The sequence below is a fragment of the Aptenodytes patagonicus genome, chromosome 3 (assembly GCF_965638725.1).
Source record: "Aptenodytes patagonicus chromosome 3, bAptPat1.pri.cur, whole genome shotgun sequence".
NCBI classification, from domain to species: domain Eukaryota; kingdom Metazoa; phylum Chordata; class Aves; order Sphenisciformes; family Spheniscidae; genus Aptenodytes; species Aptenodytes patagonicus.
In genome coordinates, this window is record NC_134951.1 from 13,272,060 (window position 1) to 13,299,708 (window position 27,649).

Genomic DNA, 27,649 nt, shown 5'->3' on the forward strand with positions numbered 1-27,649 from the left:
TTCAGGATTAATATATGCCCTATGGCACCCCACTGTAGTATCTCCTGCTCCTCTGCTGTATTGCCTAAGCTCCATAGTATCAGCAGCACCTTCCTCAGGTCTTTGATAAGTCGTCATGGCCAAACCACCTTTACATCCTCATGTCCCCCCATGCATCCTCCATCTTTTTTGATCTGCCTGATAGCCAAAAGATAGCCCATGTCACAGCTTAGGGAAGCACGTGTGAGCTGACTGGCCAGCTGGCTGTCATCAGAGCCACTGCCAATTTTTTTCTCTCGCAGAGGCATAGAAAGTCTTTCTCCCTTCCCTGAGCAATTGATTATCAAAAATTTATAGCCCTGAAACCATCAAATTTTGTTGAAATTGGCCAGTTGTTAAAAAAATATCAGTGAAGGAGAAAGGGAAAGAAGTCACACAGCACAGACAAGACATCTTTCCATAAGGGTCCATGCCCATAACTGGGTGGTATGGCTACTCTCCCAGAAGACAGATGATTTGAACCCATGCAGGCCAAGAACGCATCCAAGGCACTGAACCTTTTTTTTTCCTTTTCCAGCTGAAATTTTCTAGTTATTAAGAACTTCTATGAAAAAGACACCCCACGTTTTTCTGGTCTATCCAACAGAATAAGAGAGGCCTGATTAAGTCTACTAAGCAATAGTTCTGGTTGCCCACTCTTGGAAAACTTTCAGATTTCTATAAACTCAAATGGACGTAAGAGACTGGCAGCCTGTACCACTAAGCAAGCTTTCGAGAGAGAAGTACCCACAGTTAAACCACAGAAGCAATTTAGGTATAGAAAAATGCAATTAATAAAACTGGCCCAGTGCCATATAGTCATCTATGAACTGCTAATTGTCCATTCCTTCAGCAGCATCTCATATGAAAGATGCTGTGCTTCTCAGCAGTGTCTTCCTAGGTCATACTGAGACATCAGCCCTGTAACTAATTAGAAGAAAACAGACCATCTCCCACATTTCTAACTGGCAGGTCTTATTTGGTAAAGAGGCCATTCAATAATTACAAAAACTAGCAACATGTTAGTCTGGATGAAAAGTCTTATAAAGTCCCTGTACAGTAGATGTGCACGTGGCTGTAACTCCTGAAGCCCTTTGTTCTATTAAACTCCAGGCTTTGCGGAATCTGAGCCTGGGCACAGGGCTTTTTTCCACCCAGCTGCAGATCAAGCAGCAAATTTAGCTCACCAGTGCAAAAGATTCAAAGAAAATGTCTACAACACATCGCAGTGGGCTGAGCGACAGCGAGGCTTAAAGGACAAAGCTGCTCTGAGACCTGGCATTCAAGTTGGACTGGAAAACAGCCTGAATTCGACCTGAAATGAGGCCACAGATGTCATGTTTTTGCAGCAGATAAAACTTGGACAGTTTCTAGGGTTTGGGCTATCTTGTCTGTCTGTTATTTGTTATGTGGTATCACTGCCAGGGCAGCACCCGCACGTTGGGGTGGAGGAAGAAGGCAGCATGTAACGGTTCATCTAGTAAGTTTGCCCACAAATTTATTCAAAGCAGACCACGCTCACAGTTCCTCCCACCACGTCCCAAAGAATACCCATAGTTTGCCACAGATCCAACCTTGGCCAAGAACGTTGGTAGGACAACTAACTCGGCTTTGAGCTTGGCTGGGGAGGTGCTCTAGCAGAGCAAATTGCATTTTAAAATAAGATATTAAAATAACATAAATGCTAACGTACAGCTACTTCTACACTACCTCGGCATTAAAAATACTCCTGGTTAGCTTCTTTTCCTTCATTGCATTTCAGTCAGGCAGCTAATTCACTTTAAATATCCATCAGGTGGAACTTCAGTACAGGTAGCTGTTTTCATGGAGCAAAATTTTCAAAGGTATGTCCCTTTTTCCAGCTGCGCTCAGTCTTTGAAGTGACAAAATCTCTCCAACTCTGTCAAGGGAAATTGGGGTGCGGGGTGGACATGAGGCTTGGGTTTAAAGAGCTTTTAAAGTTTGATATATAATTAATCTTACTAAGTTAAATTAAGTTCAGTACTGATAGCAGCTACGATGCAGGATACGTGAGCAAGAGAACTGTGCAAAGAGAGGTTCTGTCACCCATCGTAATTTTGTTTTCTTGAAACAGTTAAAGTGTTTTGTTTCCTGAAGGAAAAAGCGCTAAATCTAGCGCTGAGTTTACTGTTTTGCCAGTAGCACTTCGGTTTATAACAACTCTCGATAATATTCTAACCGCAGTTTCCTTTTATCTGCTGATACAATACGGCAGGGTTTGACACCTTTTTAGACATGAAAAGACTTTATCTTGTCTCAAGGAACAGCTGCCATTCGTCTCTTTCACCACTGTATTTCCAAGTATCTTTCTTGACATAAGAGCACAAAGCCAAGCCTATGCAAAGCCTCAAAGTTAAATACTCCTCTTCCCAAATTAGGAAATCTCTCTGTTAACTAGCAAAAGAGTTATCAAGTTCATCAATTCTATCAGTAAAGTAGAAATTGGTAAATGCAATGAAAATGAATTTTTCCCTTTTGTTAAGCGTGTTCGCGCATGTTGATAAGTATTTCAGAAATATCTTCTCTATGTATATATTCCATGTAAACAGTATTTATTTTCCTTTCTGGTTGATTCCCCATGGACCTGAAATAGTGAGTTACAATCACAAGGAATGCCAAATAAATGTTTCCCTTGTTTAGCGTAGCTTAACAAAGTTTGCTACATCTAAGTAGACATTTAATACTGTTCATAAGTGGAAATAATATTTACACTGCTAAGACAGAACCTATGGTTCCGCTCTGTATCTCTATCTTCAAGCTAGAGGGATGCCGACATCAGGAGCGATAGACCAGGTGAAGTACTTGGGCCAGTACAGCAGTTCTACAAAAAACTTTCAGAAAAGTACTTGAAGAACGACGCATCCTTTACTTGCCCCACCTCCATAGCAGGTATAGTTTTGCTACTCTAGACAAAGCACCCTGATATAGCCTGTTCGGGCTGACCAAGACAGATGATAAATGAAAATATTTTCAGGGTCATCAGGCTGATGCATCATAGTCATTTATACTTATAGCCAGTTTAACATAACTTTCTTCTGCAGGAAATATTCCTGCAAGATTATCTGTTACACCCACTCAGTTTATTTAAACATCATCTTCACAAGTGTGAGAGGTTGCAAAGCCATCAGCTTTGGCATGGTGAAAACAGTTCCAAAGAAGAAAAGTCATCCCTAATCCTTAGACTGAGTAAATTACAGAAAGATGAGAAATCAAAACACTTTAAAAACTGTAACATCCCTTCTGTAACGAATCACAAGTCTTATTCAAGCAACAGTCACCCCCAATGATAAATGCTTGTGTTTATTTGCTGCAATGAGCAGCTACAGCCTAAATGACAGAGGGCATCCTGTACAGTTGTTTTCACATCTATTGCTGCTTCTAAAATAGTGGCAGTAAACTTGCACAAAATTGAGATGCATTGCAAATGAAAAAATTAAAATTTTTCTGCTTTTCATGCTTGAACTGTACTTATGAAACCAGATTAATTTGCAGCGATATCAGCAACATAGTCTCTTCTTTTTCTTCTGCAGTTCTTAAATGTCTTTTGATTATATCTCATTTCTGGTTTCCATCAACCGCAAAACATGAACTTGTCTTAATTCTGGCACAGTATTTTCAGCAAATCATCCATTAAAGCAGTCATCCCTGCCAGATTTGGAAAACAAACAAAAATCCCTCCAAAAACAGCTCTTGCCCCCCAGTTCTAAACAAAACCCTAAAACACAGAAACCCACACACCGTGGGTGAAATGTTATGATCCCTTCAACAAAGAGTGCATTCCCATACACTAGGGCGGAACAAAATGAGGTCATTCACATGATGTTGGCATTTTTATTAATGAAAATTCAAACTCTTGATTCCAGTATTCAAAATCAGCAGCAAGGAAAAGAATCATACATAACCAATAACAATGTTTTTCCACAAAAAAAAAATGGTCCGATCTCTCCACTACTGACCACTGCATAAGGAATCTCCCCATTTACGGTCCCCAGGTGACTGATACTCTTATTCACCTTAGCAAGTCTATTCTTCTAGCTACCCTCTCATCAGCTGGGCGGTTCAGAGTCTCCAGAAGAGAGACCATCTTCAAAACTGAAAATAAGTTTCCAATATTTTGGATTTTTTGCTCATTTCCGTAATACATTTCTCATTTGGAAAATCAACTATAAATAAACTTTCTCCATCTGCCCACAGAGGAAAATAAGAAACTACCATTTTGGCTAATTACAGATTGCATTATCTATAGACTACCTATTTCTTCCTTAAACACATCTGGAATTTAGCTTCCTAACTTTTAAAGCCTTGGCCTTTATGAAGAAAGAACTGACATTTTCATTAAGGCACTGATATTCTACATTTCTATTGTTAACATTGTATCTTGGCAAGAGTGGCCTTCCTTCTGGTTGGTCCACAGAAAAAGTTACAAACACTTAAATGCAGACAAGGAGGCATTTTCTAAGAAGCTGTTGAAGACAACTTTTTTTTTGTGTACGAACATAGATTGCTTCTATATTAAAGAGGTAGGAAGAACACCTTCAAAAATGCAATTGTATTCAAGTTCCCCCTTTAAAAACATTTACATGATATTATTCAAAGAATCTGCAGTATCATCATTAGATTTTGATTTTCTGTAACTTAACCTTCATTCTATTGTAAGTAGAAGTGAGTGTTAGATGGGATTTCATATCTTCTTTAAGAAAAAAATGTCCAAACTATAAATGTTTGATTAAAAGAGCCATCAAATTTCCTTAAATATTAGATATGACAGCTACAAAACCAGAATATCCTTACATGGCTTATTCCATTCTTTGGAAGATGCACACACTCAAAGAACAGTTTATTATAGGGCATTGCAGATATAAATTTAGCTACCCTGCAAGGTACATCTGCTGTGTGTCTCTATCTGCTCCTTCAGAGATAATCAACGCAACCAGCATCCCAGGATTTGAAAACCCATTTTAAAACTAGTAAAATTAAGTTAGTGGAGCAGAATAGAAAATTTCAGTTGGAAAAAGCTGTATCACTTTGTCTTATTGAGAATATCCAACAGCAGTGCAGGCACTATTTTAGTAAGTCTGTTTTTATAAGCAGAAGGGCTAATAGCTGTACACAAAATCCTCACAATTGGCTGGGAAAAAAAAAAAAAAAACCCTTATAAATAAAACTCCCTGCTCCCTTGTATACCGTATCCTGACGTTTATGTATCAAGTTCAGAGTGTAATCAAGTCCAGAATAACTGGCACTTGCCTATAATCAGCTATTTGGCATTTTTGCTAACATTTTCGTTTCAAACTTTAGCTCCAGTATGCAGTATTTCACAGCACTTCTTATTCATCAAAACTGTGTCCACTTAAAATTGATAGAGCATACTGCAGAAACTTCGAGAACAAACTCTGTAAGAGCTGAAGGTTCAGAGTTAATTGTTATCATAATGATTTTATTGAGAACCTAATTGATTTTGATTCTTCCTTTTAGTCTTTCAGACAGGGGAAGGGGACTGTCTGCCCATGCGTAAGTCTGAACAGCGCTTTCGGCTTGCTGCATGGGACCAGAACCTGACCTCTCGAATGGTTGCTCTGGACTTTGGGAACAATTAACTTCCCCTACAGAGGGTGGTTTTGGAGATACTTGCAATGAGAAACTATTACCAGCTTCTCTTAAATTGGTCATTTTCTTCTTTCCTTTAATTATAAGGGCTGAGTCACTGTTTGTTCTTTTGCTAGTAACGACGTCACTCGTTTTCTTTGTAAAACATTTTTTAAACTGACCAGGGTTCAGTTGCCTTTTCTGCTGCTCATAAATCAGATTTTTATTCATGTTCCCATCATCACTGTCTTCACTAGAAGAACATCTGTTCTGACACACACTCTTTTTAAAAGAGGTTTTCCAAGTTGTTTGAATACAAGCTTTTTTAATGTGACAGCCAGTTACAACATCTGCTGGCTTTTGAGCCACCGGAAGCATTTCACACCCAGGATGCAGTGTCTCTGGTGTTTGTCCACTGAGGGCCAGAGATGTTGAACTGCTTATGTTACGGTCTTTTTGCATCATTTCAGCCAGGCTGTCAGCTTTTTTGTACTGATCTTGGTAAGTGTGTACGCTGGATTCCCTTGCATAGTTTTCTGATAGCACATTTTTAGTTTCCTTCACTAGTTTATTTAACTGACACGAGGAAGAGACATAATCTTTATCAGGATTCAATGTTTCTTTTGTCTGTTTAAAACATTTCAAAGACTCCAGTTGCATTACATCTTCAGACAACAAAGGCTTTGATGGAATGAAAGTCGTCTTAAGCATTCGCTCACTTAAAGACCACTTCTGAAGTTGTCCCATAGCATCACCTGAAACCAAATCATCTGCGCTATCAGAATGAAGTTGATCAGACTGCATAGCATCAGAATATTCTGAGCTATTTCTTGCTGTTTCATGACCTAGTGGATGCGGGTGTTTTATGCATATAGTTAAGTCAGCTGCTGGATCACGGGTATCACCCCCATGGGCTGGTGAAGTGCCGAAGAAGGTTCCTTCCCAATCAATACTGCTCAGTTGTAGACCAGCTGTTACAGAGGAAGAGGATGATACCCCTAAATTTTTAGTAAATTGTGCTGGCAATACAGATGAGTCAGCCAATGTACTCTGTAAGAGCGAGTAAGGCGATGCAGTCAGAGGAAGAGCAGCTGCTGATGCTGGCATTTGAACAGTTGTTATGCAGGATGCTGCAGCTAACACTAGATCTTTTGATTCAGTACTTCTCTGGTGTATCTCGTCTTCTGGGGGAGTTTTTATATCTGACATGGAGTCTTGCACAGGAATAATTCCACCTCTAGATTTTAAATTCATTTGAGACAGAAGATCGCTAACTTCATAATAAACATTTGATAATTCCTTTTCTTTTGGTCTGTCTTTCCTATCTGAAAAAAATAAAAAGGGCATATCAAAATGGCATATTAACCACAGTTCAGATCGCCTAGTGCTAAAGTATAAAATGGTAAGATAAAAGCACAGTCCCTGCAAGATATCATAGAATCATAGAATCATTGAGGTTGGAAAAGACCTCTAAGATCATCGAGTCCAACCGTCAACCCAACACCACCATGCCCACTAAACCATGTCCCTAAAATATCATGCCCTGATCTTGACAAAACATGATATTGCTCAGCAGTGGGAGAAATGTTTGTTGCTTTTCCTTCTTGTATTCTCGCAAGACCCATAAGTTCATAAGAAATAAGCTTTTGGACTTACTTTTCTGCTTCTTCTTCAGAACTTCTGACTTTTCCACTTGATAAAGAGCAACAACATCAGGATAAGCAGCCTGAAACAAAGACTCCTCTTCTACTGTGACTACAAACAACTCCACAGGCTCATCTTCTGCATCAACATAATGTTCTAAAAAATTAATGAATGTACATTAGACATGTATACACACATCAAAGTAGGGAATAAGAAAAACAAAGAACAGAAGATTTGAGTACAAAGAAGGTATGTAAAAAGGTCAGTAGTACAGCGTTTGAGATTTAGCTACAAGTAAAGTCTTTTTCCTTCTGCCAGTGTCCTGGCACAAACGGGCACACTAAAGGTAGAAGTCTGTCAGCATAGAAAAATTTCTAGCTAGTAAACAGTCACAGCTTCCGGTACACAGTGAAATAAGATATGAAATACAGAGTCCAGGTCTCATTAACACGTACCAGAAAAAGTACCTGAAGACCAAGTCCCTTGCTTTCTAGGTAGATTTTTTTTTAAAAGCATTTCTTTTAATTTCACAGTATGTGAAATTTGATGCACCTTTTCTATTGTTTTCATAGAACAGTTTCCAATCTCACCCACATTTCATTTCCTCATAATGTTGTCAAACTCTTTTCCTCTTTAAAGCATGCTTTTTTCTTTTTCTATGAACTGTTTTGTTTCATAATGTACACAGAAACCAGACCAACCTGGTTTTTGCCACTCAATTTCAAAACAAGGAATTCCATTTTTAACACGTGTCTTGACTATCCTGTAAGAACAAAAAGAAGCCCATTAAATTATTTTGTTTAAACAGGAAATGAAAAATCTAAGTTATCTAAAAAAGATTTCAATACTCTAATTTGTAATGATTCAGAGGAAAAAAATTCTTGTAATAGTGAAATTAGTACACCTTTTAAAAAATATGCTACTTCTCTGTGTAAGTTACCCAGTAAAATTTTGGATCTAGATTTGAGTACTGCAACATTTTTATTTAACGATACAGCTCAGAGGAGCATAACAAGAAATCAAAAAGCTATTCTGTAACACACAACCATAACACAGACTCCTACAAACATCAGTTTGATATCTTCAACTATGCCACAGAGAAGGCTGTTGCCACAGATAGTAATCTTCTGAATGACCAGACAGGGTCATTTATATCTTTAGCATGAGAGCATGAAGGAAGATAAAACATGAACTTCTATCTAGCCAATCCATTTAAAAAGCAGCCCCCAACCAGTCTCTCCACTCTTTTGAAAGGTAACACGGAATAATAATAATTATTACTTGCCACTTCTCTGGAAGTAACAATTTAATAGACTATGACACATCAACCCAAAAGAGGTACTATCACACATTGCTGCTGACTGTCCTTCTGTCCCCCAAAATTAAGGTCTATAAAATCCTGAACAGCATCAAGGAACATGGAAAAACTACTAACCTTCTTGCAATACAAGAATTTGGGGTGGGAGGAATTTGGGTTTCATTTGGGAAATGAAACTGTCAGATACTAAAGTTAAAATAAGTAACAATTGCCTTCACACAGTGAAGTTAAATTCAGATTTGCCAACAGACACTGTAGATTCTAAAAGTTTACATAAGTTTAAGAAAACATTAGATCATAAAAAAAAGAAATTACATTGAGGGCTGGTAGAATAAGAGGTACTAATTCTGGCTCAGAGTAACAGAAGCCTGGATGGTGGGAAAGTATTCTGGCGGAAAGTAGTTACATGCTTATCTTGTTTTTTTTTCCTGCATATCCATTTTTAATAGGATACTTGCCCATTTTTATACTGCTAAATGCAGCAGTCCTGAATGAAAACGCTGTTTTGAGAAGAAGGGGTAGCACAACAGAACTGTAAGCCAATGATTTCATAGAATCATAGAATCATTAAGGTTGGAAAAGACCTCTAAGATCATCGAGTCCAACCGTCAACCCAACACCACCATGCCCACTAAACCATGTCCCTAAGCGCCTCATCTACACGTCTTTTAAATACCGCCAGGGATGGGGACTCCACCACTTCCCTGGGCAGCCTGGTCCAATGTTTCACCACTCTTTCAGCAAAGAAATTTTTCCTCACATCCAATCTAAACAACTTGAGGCCATTTCCTCTCGTCCTATCACTAGTTACTTGGGAGAAGAGACCCACACCCACCTCGCTACAACCTCCTTTCAGGTAGTTGTAGAGAGCGATGAGGTCTCCCCTCAGCCTCCTCTTCTCCAGACTAAACAACCCCAGCTCCCTCAGCCGCTCCTCACAAGACTTGTTCTCCAGACCCTTCACCAGCCTCGTTGCCCTTCTCTGGACACGCTCCAGCACCTCAACGTCCTTCTTGGAGTGAGGGGCCCAAAACTGAACACAGTATTCGAGGTGCGGCCTCACCAGTGCTGAGTACAGGGGCACCATCACTTCCCTGCTCCTGCTGGCCACACTATTTCTGATACAGGCCAGGATGCCATTGGCCTTCTTGGCCGCCTGGGCACACTGCCGGCTCATGTTCAGCCAGCTGTCAACCAGCACCCCCAGGTCCTTTTCCGCCAGGCAGCTTTCCAGCCACTCTTCCCCAAGCCTGTAGCGCTGCATGGGGTTGTTGTGGCTGAAGGGCAGGACCCGGCACTTGGCCTTGTTTCATCAGACACATAGTACAATAACAGTCGGTAGGTCTGATAAGAAATCAGAGACCCTGACTGAATCTGCAGATGCTCATTTCTAAGCCTAGGCTCTTAATTTGAATCACAGAAGTCAATTAAACTTCTGCTAAGAACCTGAGCAGAAGGTCGAACCTGTAATGCTAAATCTCATGTGCAGATCCAAGGAAACAGAATAGAAAGTAAGCATAGGAAAAAGCAGGAATCGTCAGTTAGAATGAAAGGAAACTGCTATATGTATTACTTTGTGCAGCAGTAGTCAAAGAATTGGTGTACTGATCTAAATTTTTACCTCTATTCAAAATGAGCACAAAGCTTGAAACAGAGATGGAAGAAAACCATTATATTTCCATAAAAAAGGAAAAAACCCGTGATTTTCCTCCAGCAGTAGAAGTAAACATATTAAGTTCAAGAAATCAAGTACATTACCGTATTGCCTGCAGTTGTTTTGAATCAATGCGCCCAAATTTTCTCTGGATCATATCATAATGTGTCAACAGCACTAACAGTTTCTTACAAGCGTAATGTTTGGTCCATTCCATCTTCTCAGAAGCAAATATCTGTTAGTATAAAAAACCCACCCCAAACTTTAAAACTTTCTTATTCTGTTAGATATCATGCTTAGACAGCTACGTAATAGGGACACAGGACTAAATACTTAAAATATCTAGAACAATTTTATACATTAATGTAATGCGTAACAATATCTCACTGCCAAGGGAGGGAACAGTCATCCGTAACAAGGCAGATTCATTAGCTGTCAATAACAAGCCAAGGGAACAGTTGTGTAGTGGCAGCAGCAGCAATAAGACAGCTGCTAAACACCTGATCATATTCAGATCAGCTATGCAAGGAGCTGTGAAAATTACAGATTTTGCATGTGAGAGAAGGATGAACACGGATTTTCATTAAAGCTACATTGCTCAACAGCAGTCTATTATGCTATACTTATACATAATATATAGATACATAATTCTCACACTGTCATCAATCCCTGAAAAGGAAACATTGCAAAAGATCTGCTTTCACCAATGAAAAACAAATAAAAATCATTCTTAGAAAACAATGCTAACATATTAACACCCCCCCAGCCACCCCCCAAAAAAAGGCCTCACAGGATATTTATCCTTCCTTCTATGGACAGAGGAATAAGCTAGACCACTTTTGAGCTTTGTGCATTTTGAATTAAAGGGCCTCTGAACCTGAAAGCTGGTAGTATTGTGCTAAATACAAGCCTGCTATCTGTTGTTGGGAAAACAGGCAACATTCAGAATAAAAGCTGCTTCTGCTTGTTATATACAGAAGCTGCTTATCTCAATTATGCCAAACTTTCTTTTCAATGATTTATTTAACATTAAAAAAAAAAAAGATAACACCCCTGAAGTATGTATTACCTCATATAACCATATAGTACTTTGTACACTATATAGATAATGCAGCACTCAGCAACTCAACCTAGTCATATTGAACAGTGAAAAACAAAACAATGGCAAGCGACCTTTTTTCTGAGTTCTCTTTCTTCCACTTTTCTACATACCTATTTACATAAACTGATTTTTTTCAGTCTTCAATTTTAGACTTTCAAAAAAACCAAGGTATATTAAGAAGTTGTAGCAAGATTCTTTAATTCTTATTTCCAGTGAAATTACCAATGAAGATCAAAATTATCACAGATGCCTTCCTTACTAACAAACAAAAAACTACAGAGCTGAATAACCAGTATTTTGTTATATACCTGAAAGGACAATAAATTTGGCCTTTGGCATTCCTTTATCTTGATCAATTTATTCTTGTTTACAAGAAATTCTTGGATAACCTTGAGATAAAACAGAAAAGAGTTTAAGAGAGGGCAGAAAACTGAAATTTCAATTAATTGATGAAAAAAATTAATCTTTAAATAGGCTTGTTTGTTACCTCAGAGAATGGAAAGCCCTCACAACTGTTAGCTTTTCTGCAGGTAAAACAAATGTGTTAGAAACTGAATACAAATGGGAAAAATGCAAAATTTAAATGCTCACCCTGCACATGAACGCAGGGAAAAGCAGTTCAGTTTTCAAGACATTCCTACTTTCTGATATTGTCCTCCACTGCACTTGCTTGTTTCACTCGCTCCAACTGATGCCATCCACAAGGGCAGCAGTATTTGGAGTCATTGGGTTTGCAGTATCTAGTGCTTTCACAGAGTTTACATCCACTGTGCTCATGTTCCTTGTAAGATCCTATAGAAGCAGATGCACAAAGCATGAGGAGAAGAGAGGTTCCCAAAATCTCCAAATATACAAAGCTAATAGTACAAATACAAAACTCAGAACACATATGAATCTGACATGAATAGTGGCTGTAAGCAGATCTGAGCGCATTAGCTGTATTTATATATCTACAGTGAAAACTGACAAATACAAGCAAGCTTTCTTCTTTTTTTTTTTTTTTGAAGATTTTTCCCCCGACAGTTTCAGACCTTATGCTGAAAACTTTATTACCTAAAAACTGCAGAAGTAGTCTGTGACATCCTGACAAATGTATATAAGCAATGTATTTGAAACAGGCTTTTCCTTCTCCAACTGATAGGTTTGAACAAGTTCACTGATCAAGGATGCTACCAAAATGAGGTTCCTTAAATTAATTTCTTTTTAAGAAAACACTGCAGCAAAACCCAGCAATGCTAATGGATTCAGTCCTCTTGATGCAAGACCAATTCAGGCAACTAAAGAAATAGCTGATTGTCAGTATAGCATACTTTATTTACTGATAATGTTAAAAAGGCAAATATCTGGGATCACACACAGCATTGTGATAACATTCCATCTGCTATCAACTAGTTTCATATTTGAAGAAAGGTAGTATCCAGCCTCAAAAAAAAAAATTATATAAATATACATATACACAATACTGAAGATGTGAAGATAGTCCAGAAGCTGAATGACATGAAAAGGAGTTTTTAATGCTAGTCATAAAAAAAATCCCAAACCCAACCAAACAACCCTCCACCCCACACACCCAGAACAAAAAGTAAACAATTAGGCTAAAAACAAAATTCAGCGCTTTTCACACTGACCTGGATGATGGCACTCAGAACAGTGAATTACCCTTTTAACAACCAAAGGTGGATTATTATCATACTGAAATTGTTCTTTCCATTGCTCAAACCTAAAAGGACGATATTAAAAGGATTAAGAAATATTTTTAACCTTCATACTTAGAATAAACCACTGAAAAATACTCCCTTTATACTTCTCAGACATCTACCCAAGAAACAGTTTTCTAATTTATGCAATAGATTTTTTTAAAGTACTTTTTATGATTGTTGGATTTCTAGTATTGACACACACATTATGATAACAAACATAGGAAGCATTTGGTATCTCATGTCCTGATCCACAACCCAATCAAAAATCAGCAAAAGTCTCTCATCGGTCCCTATGACTTCCTTTCCGATATATCAACATAGATCTGCTAGCTCAAGAGCTAGGAGCCAGCTAATGTTTAAAACAATTAAGAAGCTTGCCTAGCAAAACACGTAATTCGTTTAGCAAATATAAAAGTAAGGAATGTGGTAATCTCTTCCCCCCCTCACCACAAACATTGTCTTGGAGCTGAAGTACATACCAGCAAGTCTTTGAATAAAATCAAAGTATTTCAGCATACAACATAAATTTTCACTTTACCTTTGCAATAAGTTTTGACCTCGCAAACTCTCAATTAACTTTAAAGCTTGTTCTTTCCCAACTCCTGGAACGCCCTATAGAGACAGAAATATGAAACATTATTTAATGACAAACAGAAAGTATTCAGATTTTCATAAAAACTGCCTTCATAACATTATGTCGAGAAATGACAAAAATGATCCCAGATGTTGAGAATAAATTGAGAAAAATAATTTTTGACCGAGTTCTAAAGTCAGAGAAGGTGACAGATTACAGCTGTACTACCAGTGTAACACACAAGCTGCATAAAACGTTCTTACGCTCAACAGCAGCTCAGATAAAACAAGGTAGAGAAAGAAGGCAGCAGAAAACAATAGAAAAAGAGGTTTTGTTTGGTTTGTTTTCCGTCTTGCTATCTGCAACAGTACAACAATATAAAATACTGGTAACAGTCTTGCCAGCTAACTGCCAGAGAGCTGAAATGTTTCAGAATTGTCTTGGAAAGACAAGATGAAGACAGATCTTTTGGATTTTAGAGTCAAAAGGCTGGAACTTAAAGAGATAGAAGAAACCCAGCAAAAAGCTTTCACTCACAGGGAAGAGATGCTTTGTGGCAACAGAAACAACTTTTAATATTTGAAGACCTCAAGCACTTATGCAAAATCAATTCTCAGAGTTGACAAAGAAAGCACAAGACCATTTTCTGAAAAATAATTAAAAACCCCAATAAAACCACAAACCTAAAGAACTCCTCCCCTCCCTTTCAATAATTGCTTGCTTGATTTCGATATTTACTCCGTTATTACATCTGTAGTATGCATGTCCTTTATAGGAAAAGGGACTACCGCTATGGATAATAGTTAGATGGGAATAGCCAATATTTTCAGGAATGTAGTTCATGGACTGAAGTCCAGAACTTTGTAGTAACCCCCAGACATACTGAAAAGTGAAAGTCAGTTGATTTAAAACAACCATAATGATTTGAAACGTACATACTGCTTTTCCAGTTCATCCTTCAATCTTTACTCTATTTTGCCAAGAATCAGTACACTTGAACATAAAGATTGTATTGAGCGTGCTTTCTACAGTGTTATTACAAACAAATCTATAGCTTATTTTTATTCAGCTGTAATGGCTAAACTGAATATATGCAACCGTATGAAATAAATATACATTCAAAACCAATCAGAAGTTCTCATTGGACTGCAGCCAGACACACAGGCAGAGTCAGATATTCAGCTTCTGCAAGGAAAGCATTGTTTTGATATATATTCAACAAAGTAAGTGCAATTATAGACTGGTATTCTCATTTATCTGTTCTGCCAATCCCCACTCCCAATGCACTCCTGTAATTCAGCTTTCCTTAGAAGTTTCTATCTTTATCCACTTTGCTGGGCTGCAGTAACTCAAAAGACCTATCTGGCATTACATAACCGTGTCACTTTGCAAGTGACTTTGCAAGAATCTGGCATTCTGGGAGCTGCTAGTTCCATTACAATAACCACTGATTAGCCACTATTTTTTTTTTACTCCCTCTCTTTTTATACATTTATTTTATAGTAACAATAACAATAATAATAATAAAACCTATTTAAAGAATCCTATAACAGAAGCAAGTCTTTCAGAAAAAAAAAAGTTAGAGCTATTTGCTCTTTCAACAGTATTGGTTGTTTAAAAGGACAGTTTTGTCAAATTGGAAGACAATGATTGAAGAATAACTACTCTGCCACGAATGTACTTTAATGCGAATGGGTTCAAAGTATCCTGGCAAACAACGCAGTTCTCACATTTGCTCAAAGTAATCAACATCTAAACTTTTGTCTTCACCTCCATTATATAAAAGTCTGGAATAATACATAGCAATTTTGAAAGGTTAATATTCATGAACCATTTTGATTATCTTTAAGCCCTCGCAAATAAAATTTACAGTAACTAAGCATCATCTTCGACTATTAATATCTCTATTACTGAGAGCCAATGCATCTCAGTAATCATGCATTGCATACAGTTTTGTCAGCATGCACAAGTCTCCCTCGATACACTGTCTTGAAAAACAACAAACTATAACTACCTAATAAAAAATAATTATATTGCTTACCTTGGGAAGATAATCACAACCCAGAAGAACAGCTAGCCCAATCAAAGACTCTCTGTCACAACCAAGCTTCTCCTTAATAGAGGACATTGTGTAACAGTCAAGAAGCGGATCCTGCAAAAGAAATTTATCGCACATTTTATTTCTCTAACATCAGGGAAGGAACTGCCCTGAGTCACATTCAGTTGTGATTGCTTACCCACCCCTATTCAGCCACATCTGTAGGAAATGGGTCTATCCCATAAGAGGTGTCTGATAGCAAAAAAAATAAAGCAGCAATTAAAATTTATTATGTAACCCATGGACACTACATGAATAACTACAGTTCTGGAATTTCAAGTTGTAAGTATGGCATTAACTGTTGAAAGAAACTAAATAAGCCAAGGAGTGTTTTTATTGTTTACTACCTGTAGAAAAAGTGTGGCAAAACTAACATCATCTAGTACTAGTGGCTGTGTAAGTCATCTCAAGAACTGCAGTTTTTAAAATCCATGTAAACATTTTAATGTGCTACTTGAGTAAAAAAAGAAAAATTAAAATGTTACCTAGCATATTAGACGCGAGCTAAAGGAATACCTGAAGCTTTGAAGGGCAGAAGGACTGTAACACACCAACATGAAATCAAGATCAACATGAATCAAAACATAGAACACTGCCCCCTGCAAAAAACCACCACACAAGCCAACAACCCAAAATAATCCAGTTTTCTGGAACAGATACCCCTGACAGACACACACTCACATAAATTATTTTTTTATGTTGACTTAGATATGTAACAAAGTACACCTGAAAGATTGAGGCCACCTTCATTTTTGGTGATAAATGACAAGGAAGTTGAGTGAAAGAAAAGAACCAGGTCAAGACAAAACCCAAACACGGTGCCGAAGCAAATCATCTTCCATCAACTTTAATTATTATTTTTTTTTTTTAAAGTTAATTGTTCATAGTGGTTTTTTTCTGTTCTGTTGATTTTCTCCTATTACTGAATATTTTCTCAACAAGTCCTTCAAATGAACATTATTTAAAATTCCAACCCCAATAGCATTTTTTCTCCACTTTCTTGTTAGATTCACCAGACAGAACACGTGCATTCCTTTCTCTGATTTATAGAGAAAGTATAAATTACGGAAATTTAGGGTTACCTTTTCCCAGTTCTGGAAAATTGCATTCCTAATAAGTGAATGCTTCAGCTCAAGGTCATAAATTGATTTTTTTTTTTTAATGATCACAACAATTGATTATGATACAGATGTACAATCCCTACCCTATTCATGTTCAATTGGAGGCTAATAGTATTAATTGTACGTATATTCATAATAAAACAAACCTGTGAGATGCAAGTGTGTGAACACTGTTATCAGACCCATGAGGCTGACCACTCCCAAATGCCCTAATGATAAATTTATAGGAAGCAATTATTTCACTCATATTCTCCACTGTAGAGGAGGAAAGGGCAGGGGCGGAGGGGGGAGGAGTTTGCTACTTAGCTTTATATTACACATCACAGGCCACTACAAACACAGACAACAATACCGTAAGTGTTCTTCAATTCAGTTGTTTTGCTCTCACATCCAATACACGGATTGCCAGTGAATCAAACAAAACGTTCCTGTCTTAAAAGTACTGTTTTAAACAAACCCAACTACTAGAGGGTAAGTGAGATAATGTCTAAGTAACTGTTTCAAGTTCCTTCTTTCTATTTACATTTTTGGGAAGAATCTAAAGAGAGGGTGAGAAAAGGATGAGATACATTACCTTAGCATTCATGGCGAAGTTCCTATAAACTGTTTGAGCTCCATACAAGAAGACATCTCCATCATTGGTAATGCAGCCATCGACGTGTCCTTTCGCATTTAGGTAGGCACACATTGCCTCTGCTTCGCCAGCTGCTTGAACCCAAGGGACACCTAAACACTCCAGCAGTTCGAGACACTAAAAGAAAGAATCCAAAAGGAAAGAGATTGAATGCTGAATTAGATCCACTTATTGGCATGCGCTTTCTCAGACACAAGTGTATACAAAAACTGCTACCGTTGCACTGCCTATATAACACTACATCAATACAAGCACTACTTTAGGAGAAATATAGTTTACCGTAACAGTCAAAAGAAATATCCAACTGAGAGCAAAGTATTAGTTACAGGACTTGAACACAGCATGATTAATGGTCACTCCTTCAGAAAAATCTTTACACTTTAAATAGATATTTAGGATGTTTTCAAAAGAAGAGTAACAAAGGAATATTTATCTTGGTAAAGCAACACTGTTTACTCAAGTAGTAATACAGGGCTAGCACAGACATCTCTCAACAGATGCCAGACGCCCCGAGAATATCAAGCATGTTGGCCTAGTAAGACTGGACCACAGCATAAGTTATACCAATATATACTTCTTACAAAATTTCAGAAAAAAGAATTTATTTTAGAATTTAAGAATAAAACATGAATTGATACATTCAATCTACTGAAGCCATGAGCATCTATAAATTCTATTTCATAAAATTCTGACCAGACAAAAATGGTTAAATATCTGCAACAATGAATGAAGAAGAAAATTACTGAATAGGAATTCTTTGCAACCAGAGCTGTCTCAACCATCTATACCGAGACGACTGTACAATCTTCCTTTTAGCCTAATTCAGTAGGTTTCCAACAAGTGCATCCTCTTAGCTACTCAGCTAGTTTACCAAATCACAGATCTAGGTTACAAAACAATTTTGCGTACCCCTTCGAAAACACACTAGCTTAGCTTACATAGGTACACAACACGTTCCTGTTTTCACGTATACCCCAATCTAGGGAAAAAAAAAAATATCAATACTAACACTATTAAAGAAAAAGGAAACTGAATTTCTGTAATAAACACTCAATTAGGACTGTGGCTCACTACAGCATAACATGCACAGGAACACATCAAACAAGAAAATTATTCTGACTGACATTGTCCCTCTTCTACGACAACAGTTAACAGACGCTGTAAGGCCCAATTTCAAAGGCATGTGTTCCCTCAAAACACTGTTGAAATTTGTTGTGTAGAAAACTACTAATTCTTCAAGTTCTTGTATTTAATTTGATTAAGATTTCTTCCTATCACATTAAAAATACTGAAACACAGCCTTCAATTACTCACCTCTTTCAAAATGGATTTAAATAAAGATCTTCCTGTTCTTGCAGCTCCAACTTTCTTTGAAGGTCCATAGCGCATCTCATTCCTCTTACTCATGGTGTCTGCTTTCAACTTGGGGGCCTCTCCTTCCATGACAAACACTAGTTTAATTCCCATTGATGTTAAGAAAGAGAACCGAAAAAAAAGGTTTCTGCAATAAAGCAAGGTGTTCCGTAAGCTGCAGAATTAGTGAAGCCCGATTTCTTCAGATGTTTTCCTTATACCCATCAGCCTACCCTAGGAACAATCTTAGCTTTCTCTCTACCTTTTACGATTCCCTCACCCCCAAGCTAACAAACCTTTTATCTATAACTCTGTCTTTGGTTGAAGTTGTTCTACTATGAACTTGTAACGACTTCACAAAATTCCCAAACGAATACCACATAAGGACAAGAAAGATCTTTTTCGGGTGTAAAGACGTTAGCAAATTTAAAAGGATTAATAAAAAACATTCAATATCCAAAGTCTACTTCCAAACACATATCCACATTCATTCTTTTATATCAAATTTTAATCCCAAATCTATCAATACAGGTACATCACATTCTGAAGTGATGGAATGCTGAGGTAGTAGACAGACTCATAGATACCATTACCATGCCATTTCATTTCATATGCAAGCTAGCATCACTGATAGGTGGAATTTTGCAAGGGAACAGTAACAACTATTTGGTCTGTAACAGTAAAATTGAGAGCAGTAGTATCAGACAGCATACGCTTTTTCCAGTAATTTTGGGATCAATCTTTCAAAACAAGTAGACCAAACATTTATACCTCTTTGACTGACATGGAAAGACCATTACTCTAGATTTAATTTTGTACATTTGCTACTGGTAAAAAAGAATAAGCTGATCTTTTAAGGTTCGTTCTATTTTCACAAATGATATAAAAATCAATCACTTACAGCAAGTTTCTCTAAAATACTTAGCAAAACAATTTGATTTCAAACTGCCTGAAAACATTTCTTTTTTTGGTAGAAATCTGTTCATCCCTTTGTCTTGCTTTGGAAAGATAGCATAAAAGATCTGGACCGATGCTTCCATTCCACTGTACACAGGACATCCTATCAGAGGGAAGTAATGACTTTTGTCATGCTTCAAGTTTTAGTTAATTACCCATTTGGGGTCATAAGCATAACATATTAAGAAATTATTCTCAGAAGATGCCAATATTTCGTATCAGCTGAATTCAAAAGAAGCCACAGGAACATCTAACAACAGCTAGTAACTCAGTATTCTTGAGCTAACCACTAACAGGTCATTTATGAAAATTTTCATTATGAATATTTTCATTTTTGTCAGCATCATTTGCAGAAAACAGTGCTTTGAAGTTACAGCTGCTTATACTTGCTCATCCCTTAAGTATGTGGTTCATTTAAATTAAAAATATACATATTCTTCAAGGTTATTTGTAAGCCTGAAGAATGATTTAAACATATTTAATTCAACATGGGGTCTAACTAGAATTTTAATTTATAAACCAGATCAGGCTAGAGTATGCATGACTCTGAATTGACTAGCATGCAAACTGTTGCGATAAACAGTTGAAACTCCCGTAGTACCTTCCATCACAGCCTCAGAAATATATAGGAATTAGCACACTGATTTGTGTTCCTTGATAATCTGTATATCACACAATGCTATACCGCAGTAAGACAAACATGGTTCTGCTTACATACATCTCATCCTTATCTACAGTTGCGGCCTCAAGAAAGTAGGCTGGGCCCAAGAACTTCTGTCTACACCCGAGCATTAAGTTGAATTCATAGAATCATAGAATCATTGAGGTTGGAAAAGGCCTCTAAGATCATCGAGTCCAACCGTCAACCCAACACCACCATGCCCACTAAACCATGTCCCTAAGCGCCTCATCTACACGTCCTTTAAATACCTCCAGGGATGGGGACTCAACCACTTCCCTGGGCAGCCTCTTCCAATGTTTCACCACTCTTTCAGTAAAGAAATTTTTCCTTACATCCAATCTAAACCTCCCCTGGTGCAACTTGAGGCCATTTCCTCTCGTCCTATCGCTAGTTCCTTGGGAGAAGAGACCCACACCCACCTCGCTACAACCTCCTTTCAGGTAGTTGTAGAGAGCGATGAGGTCTCCCCTCAGCCTCCTCTTCTCCAGACTAAACAACCCCAGCTCCCTCAGCCGCTCCTCATAAGACTTGTTCTCCAGACCCTTCACCAGCCTCGTTGCCCTTCTCTGGACACGCTCCAGCACCTCAACGTCCTTCTTGGAGTGAGGGGCCCAAAACTGAACACAGTATTCGAGGTGCGGCCTCACCAGTGCTGAGTACAGGGGCACCATCACTTCCCTCCTCCTGCTGGCCACACTATTTCTGATACAGGCCAGGATGCCATTGGCCTTCTTGGCCACCTGGGCACACTGCCGGCTCATGTTCAGCCAGCTGTCAACCAGCACCCCCAGGTCCTTTTCTGACAGGCAGCTTTCCAGCCACTCTTCCCCTAGCTTGTAGTGCTGCATGGGGTTGTTGTGGCCGAAGTGCAGGACACGGCACTTGGCCTTGTTGAACCTCATACATTTGGCCTCAGCCCATCGATCCAGCCTGTCTAGGTCCCTCTGCAGAGCCTTCCTACCCTCAAGCAGATCAACACTCCCGCCCAACTTGGTGTCGTCTGAAAACTTACTGAGGGTGCACTCAATCCCCTCATCCAGATCATTGATAAAGATACTGAACAAGACCAGCCCCAAAGCTGAGCCCTGGGGAACACCGCTTGTGACCGGCCGCCAACTGGATTGAACTCCATTCACCACAACTCTCTGGGCCCGGCCGACCAGCCAGTTTTTGACCCAGCGAAGAGTACACCTGTCTAAGCCGTGAGCCGCCAGCTTCTCTAGGAGAATGCTGTGGGAGACGGTGTCAAAGGCCTTGCTGAAGTCCAGGTAGACCACATCCACAGCCTTTCCCTCGTCCACTAGGCGCGTCACCTGGTCATAGATGGAGATCAGGCTGGTCAAGCAGGACCTGCCTCTCATGAACCCGTGCTGGCTGGGCCTGATCCCCTGGTTGTCCCGCACATGCCTTGTGAGCGCCCTCAAGATGAACCGCTCCATAATCTTCCCTGGCACCGAGGTCAGGCTGACAGGCCTGTAGTTCCCCAGATCCTCCTTCCAGCCCTTCTTGTAGATGAGCATCACATTGGCAAGCCTCCAGTCGTTCGGGACCTCCCCCGTTAACCAGGACTACTGATAAATGATGGAGAGTGGCTTGGCGAGCTCCTCTGCCAGCTCCCTCAGCACTCTTGGGTGGATCCCATCTGGCCCCATAGACTTGTGAGCGTCCAGGTGGCGGTAGCAGGTCATTAACTGCTTCCTCTTGGATTATGGGGGGTTCATCCTGCTCACCATCCCTGTCTTGCAGCTCAGGGGGCTGAGTACCCTGAGGATAACTGGTCTGCTTGTTAAAGACTGAGGCAAAGAAGGCATTGAGTACCTCAGCCTTTTCCTCATCCTCAGTGACAATGATTCCCCCCAGCATCTAATAAAGGATGGAGATTTTCCTTGGCTCTCTTCTTGTCATTAATATATTTGTAAAAACATTTTTTGTTGTCTCTAACGGCAGCGGCCAGATTGCGTTCTAGCTGGGCTTTTGCCCTTCTCATTCCCTCTCTGCATGACCTAATGAGATCCCTGTACTCTTCTTGAGTCACCTGCCCCTTCTTCCACAAGTGGTAAACTCTCCTTTTTTTCCTGAGTCCCAGCAAGAGCTCCCCGTTCAGCCAGGCCAGTCGTCTTCCCCGCCCGTTCTTCTTATGGTGTATGGGGACAGCCTGCTCCTGCGCCTTTAAGACTTCCTTCTTGAAGAACGTCCAGCCTTCCTGGACCCCTTTGCCCTTCAGGACTGTCTCCCAAGGGACTCTCTCAACCAGCGTCCTGAACAGGCCAAAGTCCGCCCTCCGGAAGTCCATGGTTGCGGTTTTGCTGCCCTCCCTCCTTACTTCACCAAGAATGGAGAATTCTATCATTTCATGGTCGCTAAGCCCAAGACGGCCTCCAACCACCACATCTCCCACCAGTCCTTCTCTGTAAACAGCAGGTCGAGTGAGGCACCTCCCCTGGTAGGCTCCCTTACCAGCTGTGTCAGGAAGTTGTCTTCCACACACTCCAGGAACCTCCTAGACTCTTTCCTCTCTGCTGTGTTGTATTTCCAGCAGACGTCCAGGAAGTTGAAGTCCCCCACGAGAACAAGGGCTAGCGATTGAGAGACTTCTGCCAGCCGCTTATAGAATGCTTCATCTGCCCCTTCATCCTGGTTGGGTGGTCTATAACAGACTCCCAGCAGGATATCTGCCTCGTTGGCCTTCCCCCCTCATCCTTACCCATAAACACTCGACTGTATCATCATCACAATGGTTGAGCTCTAGACAATCGAAACACTCCCTAACATACAGAGCCACCCCACCACCTCTCCTTCCTCGCCTGTCCCTTCTGAAGAGTCTATAGCCATCCATTGCAGCACTCCAATCGTGGGAGTCACCCCACCATGTTTCTGTGATGGCGACTAAGTCATATCTCTCCCGCTGCACAATGGCTTCCAGCTCCTCCTGCTTGCCGCCCATGCTGCGTGCATTGGTGTAGATGCACTTGAGCTGGGCTATCGATTTCGCCCCCAGCATTGGCATGCCACCCCTAGGCTCATCTCTAGGAAGCCTTTTTTTATCCCCTTCCCCCTTCGAACCTAGTTTAAAGCCCTCTCGATAAGCCCTGCCAATTCATGAGCCATGATCCTTTTTCCCCTGTGAGACAGCTGAACTCCATCTGTCGCCAGCAGGCCCGGTGCCGCGTAAACCTCCCCATGATCAAAAAAGCCAAAATTCCTGCGATGGCACCAGCCCCTGAGCCACGTGTTGATCAGGTGTGTTTTCCTGTTCCTTTCAGTATTCTTCCCTGCCCCTGTAGGGATAGAGGAAAACACTACCTGTGCTCCTGATCCTTCAACCAATTGCCCCAGTGCCCTGAAGTCCCTTTTGATCGCTTCAGGACTTCTCTCTGCAACCTCATCACTGCCAGCTTATATAACCAACAGCAGGTAGTAATCGGAAGGCCGTACCAGACCAGAATACAGCCAGTATGACTGAGTCTTCACTTCAAACCCTTTATGCATGTAGCACAAGCGATAATAACAGAATCAAATCAACACAGTCATATGAATTTCAGAGGTAGCCATAAATTTGGAGTAAGTACCATACCTAAATTATACAGCTCCAAGACTTTTGGCTACAATAATTTATATGGATACCATACCTCAGATGTGGCTTGGTAACTACTCCAATCATCTTTTTAACTGTCTGTGCTTCACAAACCCACAGACTTAAATCAACAGCAAGCGTTTTTCCTTTGAGACTGCTCAAGTTGACAGGTTGTCTCACAGGCTCAAGGATTTGCCACAGATTAGTCACTCCCATTGTTCTAGCTTCTTTGTTGTCAGCATGAAGGTATTAGCTGTGAAAACCAAGCAAAATAAAATACTTTCAGAATATAACATGAAGTATGATATATCATCAATGTGAAGTTCGGAAAATAAATATTTAGTCATTATCAGTTTTACTTTTATGAGCCAAGAACACTTGCAGTCAAGCCTTCTAAGAGCATAGTGACTCCAGTTCACACACGGTTTATTACTAAATACCTTCTCTGGACTGTATATTTTCATTGCCAATAGCCTGAACGTAAATAAAAACAAACTCAGTTAGGAGAAAAAAAGGGGGGAAAAAAAATCATTCATTTCCAACTCTCATGTGTCCCTTACATACACACAATCCAAGCTTTATTTAAAAACAAAGAAAAAACACACTGCTCGAGGGAATTTCTTCATGATCTGAAGTGGTAGGATTCACATTAAAATATTTCTGTTCAAACAGAAGTAGCTTAAAGCTACTTGAGGAATATTTACAATGATGACAGAACTTAAACTCTCCTTCGTATTCCAAGATGATATAAGAAGGGTCAACAGCCACTGATTCTGGCCTGGAAAATTCAAGTCGGACTTCAGGAAAAAAATGAGAGAGGGTACTGCAGCACTGGTTGCCCAGAGGTTGCAGAATCTCCATTCTTGGAGATTTTCAACATCCAGCCAGCATACTCTCTTACTGGTTTAATCCAATACTGCTGGAAGTCCCCCTCTGAGCAGGGAATCAGCATTACTGACCTCCAGAGGTCTCTTCCAACGAACATTTTGCCATTTATAACACCGTGATTCCAGAAACACACCAGTGTGTATGCTTTTACTATTTTAATTTTGGTATTGTGTGACTGGCACTACCTATAATGAACACCACCTGAAAACATACACCAATTAGGTGGTATATTTCTTTGTCTCGTATTTAACTTCACTTATATAGCTCTATTCTCCATGCTATCCCATCACCGGATTTAATTTTCTTCCTTTCCTTCTTTCCTTTTTCATTATTCTTCTGGTTTTCATACCTTGCCACTTCTATACAGGGCCTCTAACACATACTCTGCTTTCCCCCCTCACAATACCAATCTAGTCCTGCACTGTCGTATTGAACAAAGTTTGCCTCGTGCTTATTTCTCTACTTTTCCCTCTTCTCCCTCAATATTACAAGATAAAAATCAAATAAAACCTGGAATTTTCTTTCATCCTGAGTTTGAAACTACTGTATACGCAGATAAAATAAAAACCTCCTTTGAATAAATGACTAGATGAGCTAGCTACCTGCGCTCCGAGATCTGCTTAAGACCCGTGAGGCGCTATGCCACCTTGTGGCCTCTAGTGAACATGGCCATGTTAAATTCAGCAATCTTCCACATTCAACACCATCACAGCCTGTCAGAACAGCAAGCCTGTCTATGTAGGATGCATGGTTTTATACTCTAGAACTGTTTTAAAGCACGGCAGCTAATCAATAATACATCATTTCTGCCACTGCAGGAATTCCAGAATGTTTTTAAATCAAGTTCTCATTCAACAGAAATAATGTTTCTCTAATCCATTTCTTTAACTACTTCAATCCCTCAACTTGTTTTAGTTGTATGCATACAGGGCATACAATGTATGCTTTTGTTGTTACACCTCAAGCTCATAAAACAGGTTAAACATATAAATAAAGCATGTAAATACATGGCATAATTTCTTTAAGTCCAGGATGATCAATTTCTCTGATATATAGGGGAGGCTAACAAAAGGCATCCAAACCTTCTCAAAAGACAAGTGTAATATTCAGCTTCAGGGGGGTTTAAGAAGAGAACACCTAGCAAAAAAAGGGAGATGTCTTTTTTGATGTTATCATTTAGTTCCTGCCAGTCTATATCAATACACATTTTTTTAAAAAACTGTGTTAGTTGGTTTCTAAATATTGTTATGGAATGTCACATGGTACTTAATTAACAGGAAAGACAAATACAGTACAAACAACGTTCCATAAGATTACAAATAATAAAGAAAAAAGTAAGTATAAAACATTGAAAACTACACCCCCACACACTTTTTTCATTATGAGATAATAAAGTATTGTTATTTGAGGACAGAAGTTTTCCTCACCCCCATTCAATATATATCTAAGGTTGGGTTATGAAAGCCTGTGAAACCTACCAGTCTTTGCTTTTTTGAGTGTATTCTAAAGTATTCAGATCTGGATCCTATATACAAACAGATCTACTACTTTTAATAGGACTGATCTGTCTGTTGAGGAGCTTCGTTCATCACAAGCCTCCAATCTTCTTAGAAAGATGGTAACTTCCAAAGAAGGGAGACTGAACCTGATTTTTTTCGTATACTTACAAATCACTGAAGACATCATGCTATTATAAGATCATTGACAGTAAACAAACTAAAACACCCCACACAAAACCTTCTCAATTTCTCATTGGGACAGAATGTGCTATAGCTATATAGCTTTTATGTTTTATAAATCATGTTTTAAGACTATGTTCTACTCTATGAATTTTTTTACACAGACATAACAGTAAGCCAGTTACTTGAAAATAACTACACTAAACATTTAACACTGAAGTTAAGTTCATACAGATACGCTTTCACTCATTGCCAAGGTAACTTGTAAAGACTGCCAAGCATACGCTTTATGTCTGACCCAGAGGCCTCTAAAAAAAAAAAAAAGCCCACGACACGTTTTTAACGACTCTCCCACTCCCTCGCTGCGCTACTGCAATACCCCAGCACCTGGCACAGCTTTGCCAATAAACCTGAGCACCTGAAGCACGCCACTGCTGTGCTTCAGCACTTAGATTCCTCCTCAACCTCCTACGGTTTTTTTTCCCCGAAGTGAAAACAAAAGCGAGAAGTTGCCTGAAAGCAAAATAACAAGACGCAGAGGCATCTCGAGTACAAGCATCTGAAATTCCCGCCTCGATGCGAGCTAGAGATAATAATGCACCAGACAGACAGAACCAGACATTTCCCCGACCCGCCGTGAGACAAACGGCTTTCTGGAAGGCTGTCCCTGCCCGCTAAGAGGACTGCAGGCCTAACACACTGACTCCAAATTTGGGGCTGGGGGCCTCCTCTCCCGCAACGCTCCCCTCTGCCCGCCCGCAAGCGGACGCCTGCAGAGCCGAGGCCGTGGCGCCTTGAGGCCCCCGACGCCTCCTCAGCGACTGCAGCTCACCCGTCTGCATGAAGGGAGTGTGTGTGGGGGGAAGCGCGGCCAGGCAAGGCGAGAGCCGGTCTCTAGCCAAGCATTAGTCTAAACTTACATCCCGGTTTGAGCCCCGAGAGGCTCAGGGAGACCCGAGGAGGCCCAGCCGCTAACTCCCGAGGCCCCCACAGCAGAGAGAAGGGAAGAGGAAGAAACCCGCGCCGCGCCCCTCAGCCCCAACGGT

General features: G+C 39.8%; 1 protein-coding gene across 1 annotated transcript; it reads right to left on the reverse strand.

The window, feature by feature from the left end:
• Nucleotides 1–3,853: 3,853 nt before the first annotated feature.
• Nucleotides 3,854–27,622, reverse strand: GEN1 (GEN1 Holliday junction 5' flap endonuclease). The gene is made up of 14 exons (XM_076332730.1): nt 27,524–27,622; nt 24,092–24,289; nt 18,785–18,971; nt 17,411–17,587; nt 15,659–15,769; nt 13,582–13,655; nt 12,972–13,063; nt 11,985–12,135; nt 11,831–11,867; nt 11,652–11,732; nt 10,346–10,476; nt 7,971–8,032; nt 7,282–7,425; nt 3,854–6,950 (listed from the first exon to the last, which is right to left on the reverse strand). The coding sequence occupies exons 2-14, from the start codon at nt 24,250–24,252 to the stop codon at nt 5,488–5,490; spliced, it is 2,871 nt and encodes a 956-aa protein (XP_076188845.1). The 5' UTR covers nt 24,253–24,289; nt 27,524–27,622; the 3' UTR covers nt 3,854–5,487.
• Between the last annotated feature and the right edge of the window lie 27 nt (nt 27,623–27,649).

Excerpts from the sequence above, each read along its gene's own strand:
- GEN1 (XM_076332730.1), bottom strand. The coding sequence starts at position 24,252 with ATGGGAGTGACTAATCTGTGGCAAATCCTTGAGCCTGTGAGACAACCT. Across the intron at positions 18,972-24,091 it reads GTTACCAAGCCACATCTGAG|AAACCTTTTTTTTCGGTTCT; the intron begins GTATGGTATCCA and ends GCTTTATTGCAG. Across the intron at positions 6,951-7,281 it reads TCTGAAGAAGAAGCAGAAAA|ATAGGAAAGACAGACCAAAA; the intron begins GTAAGTCCAAAA and ends TATTTTTTTCAG.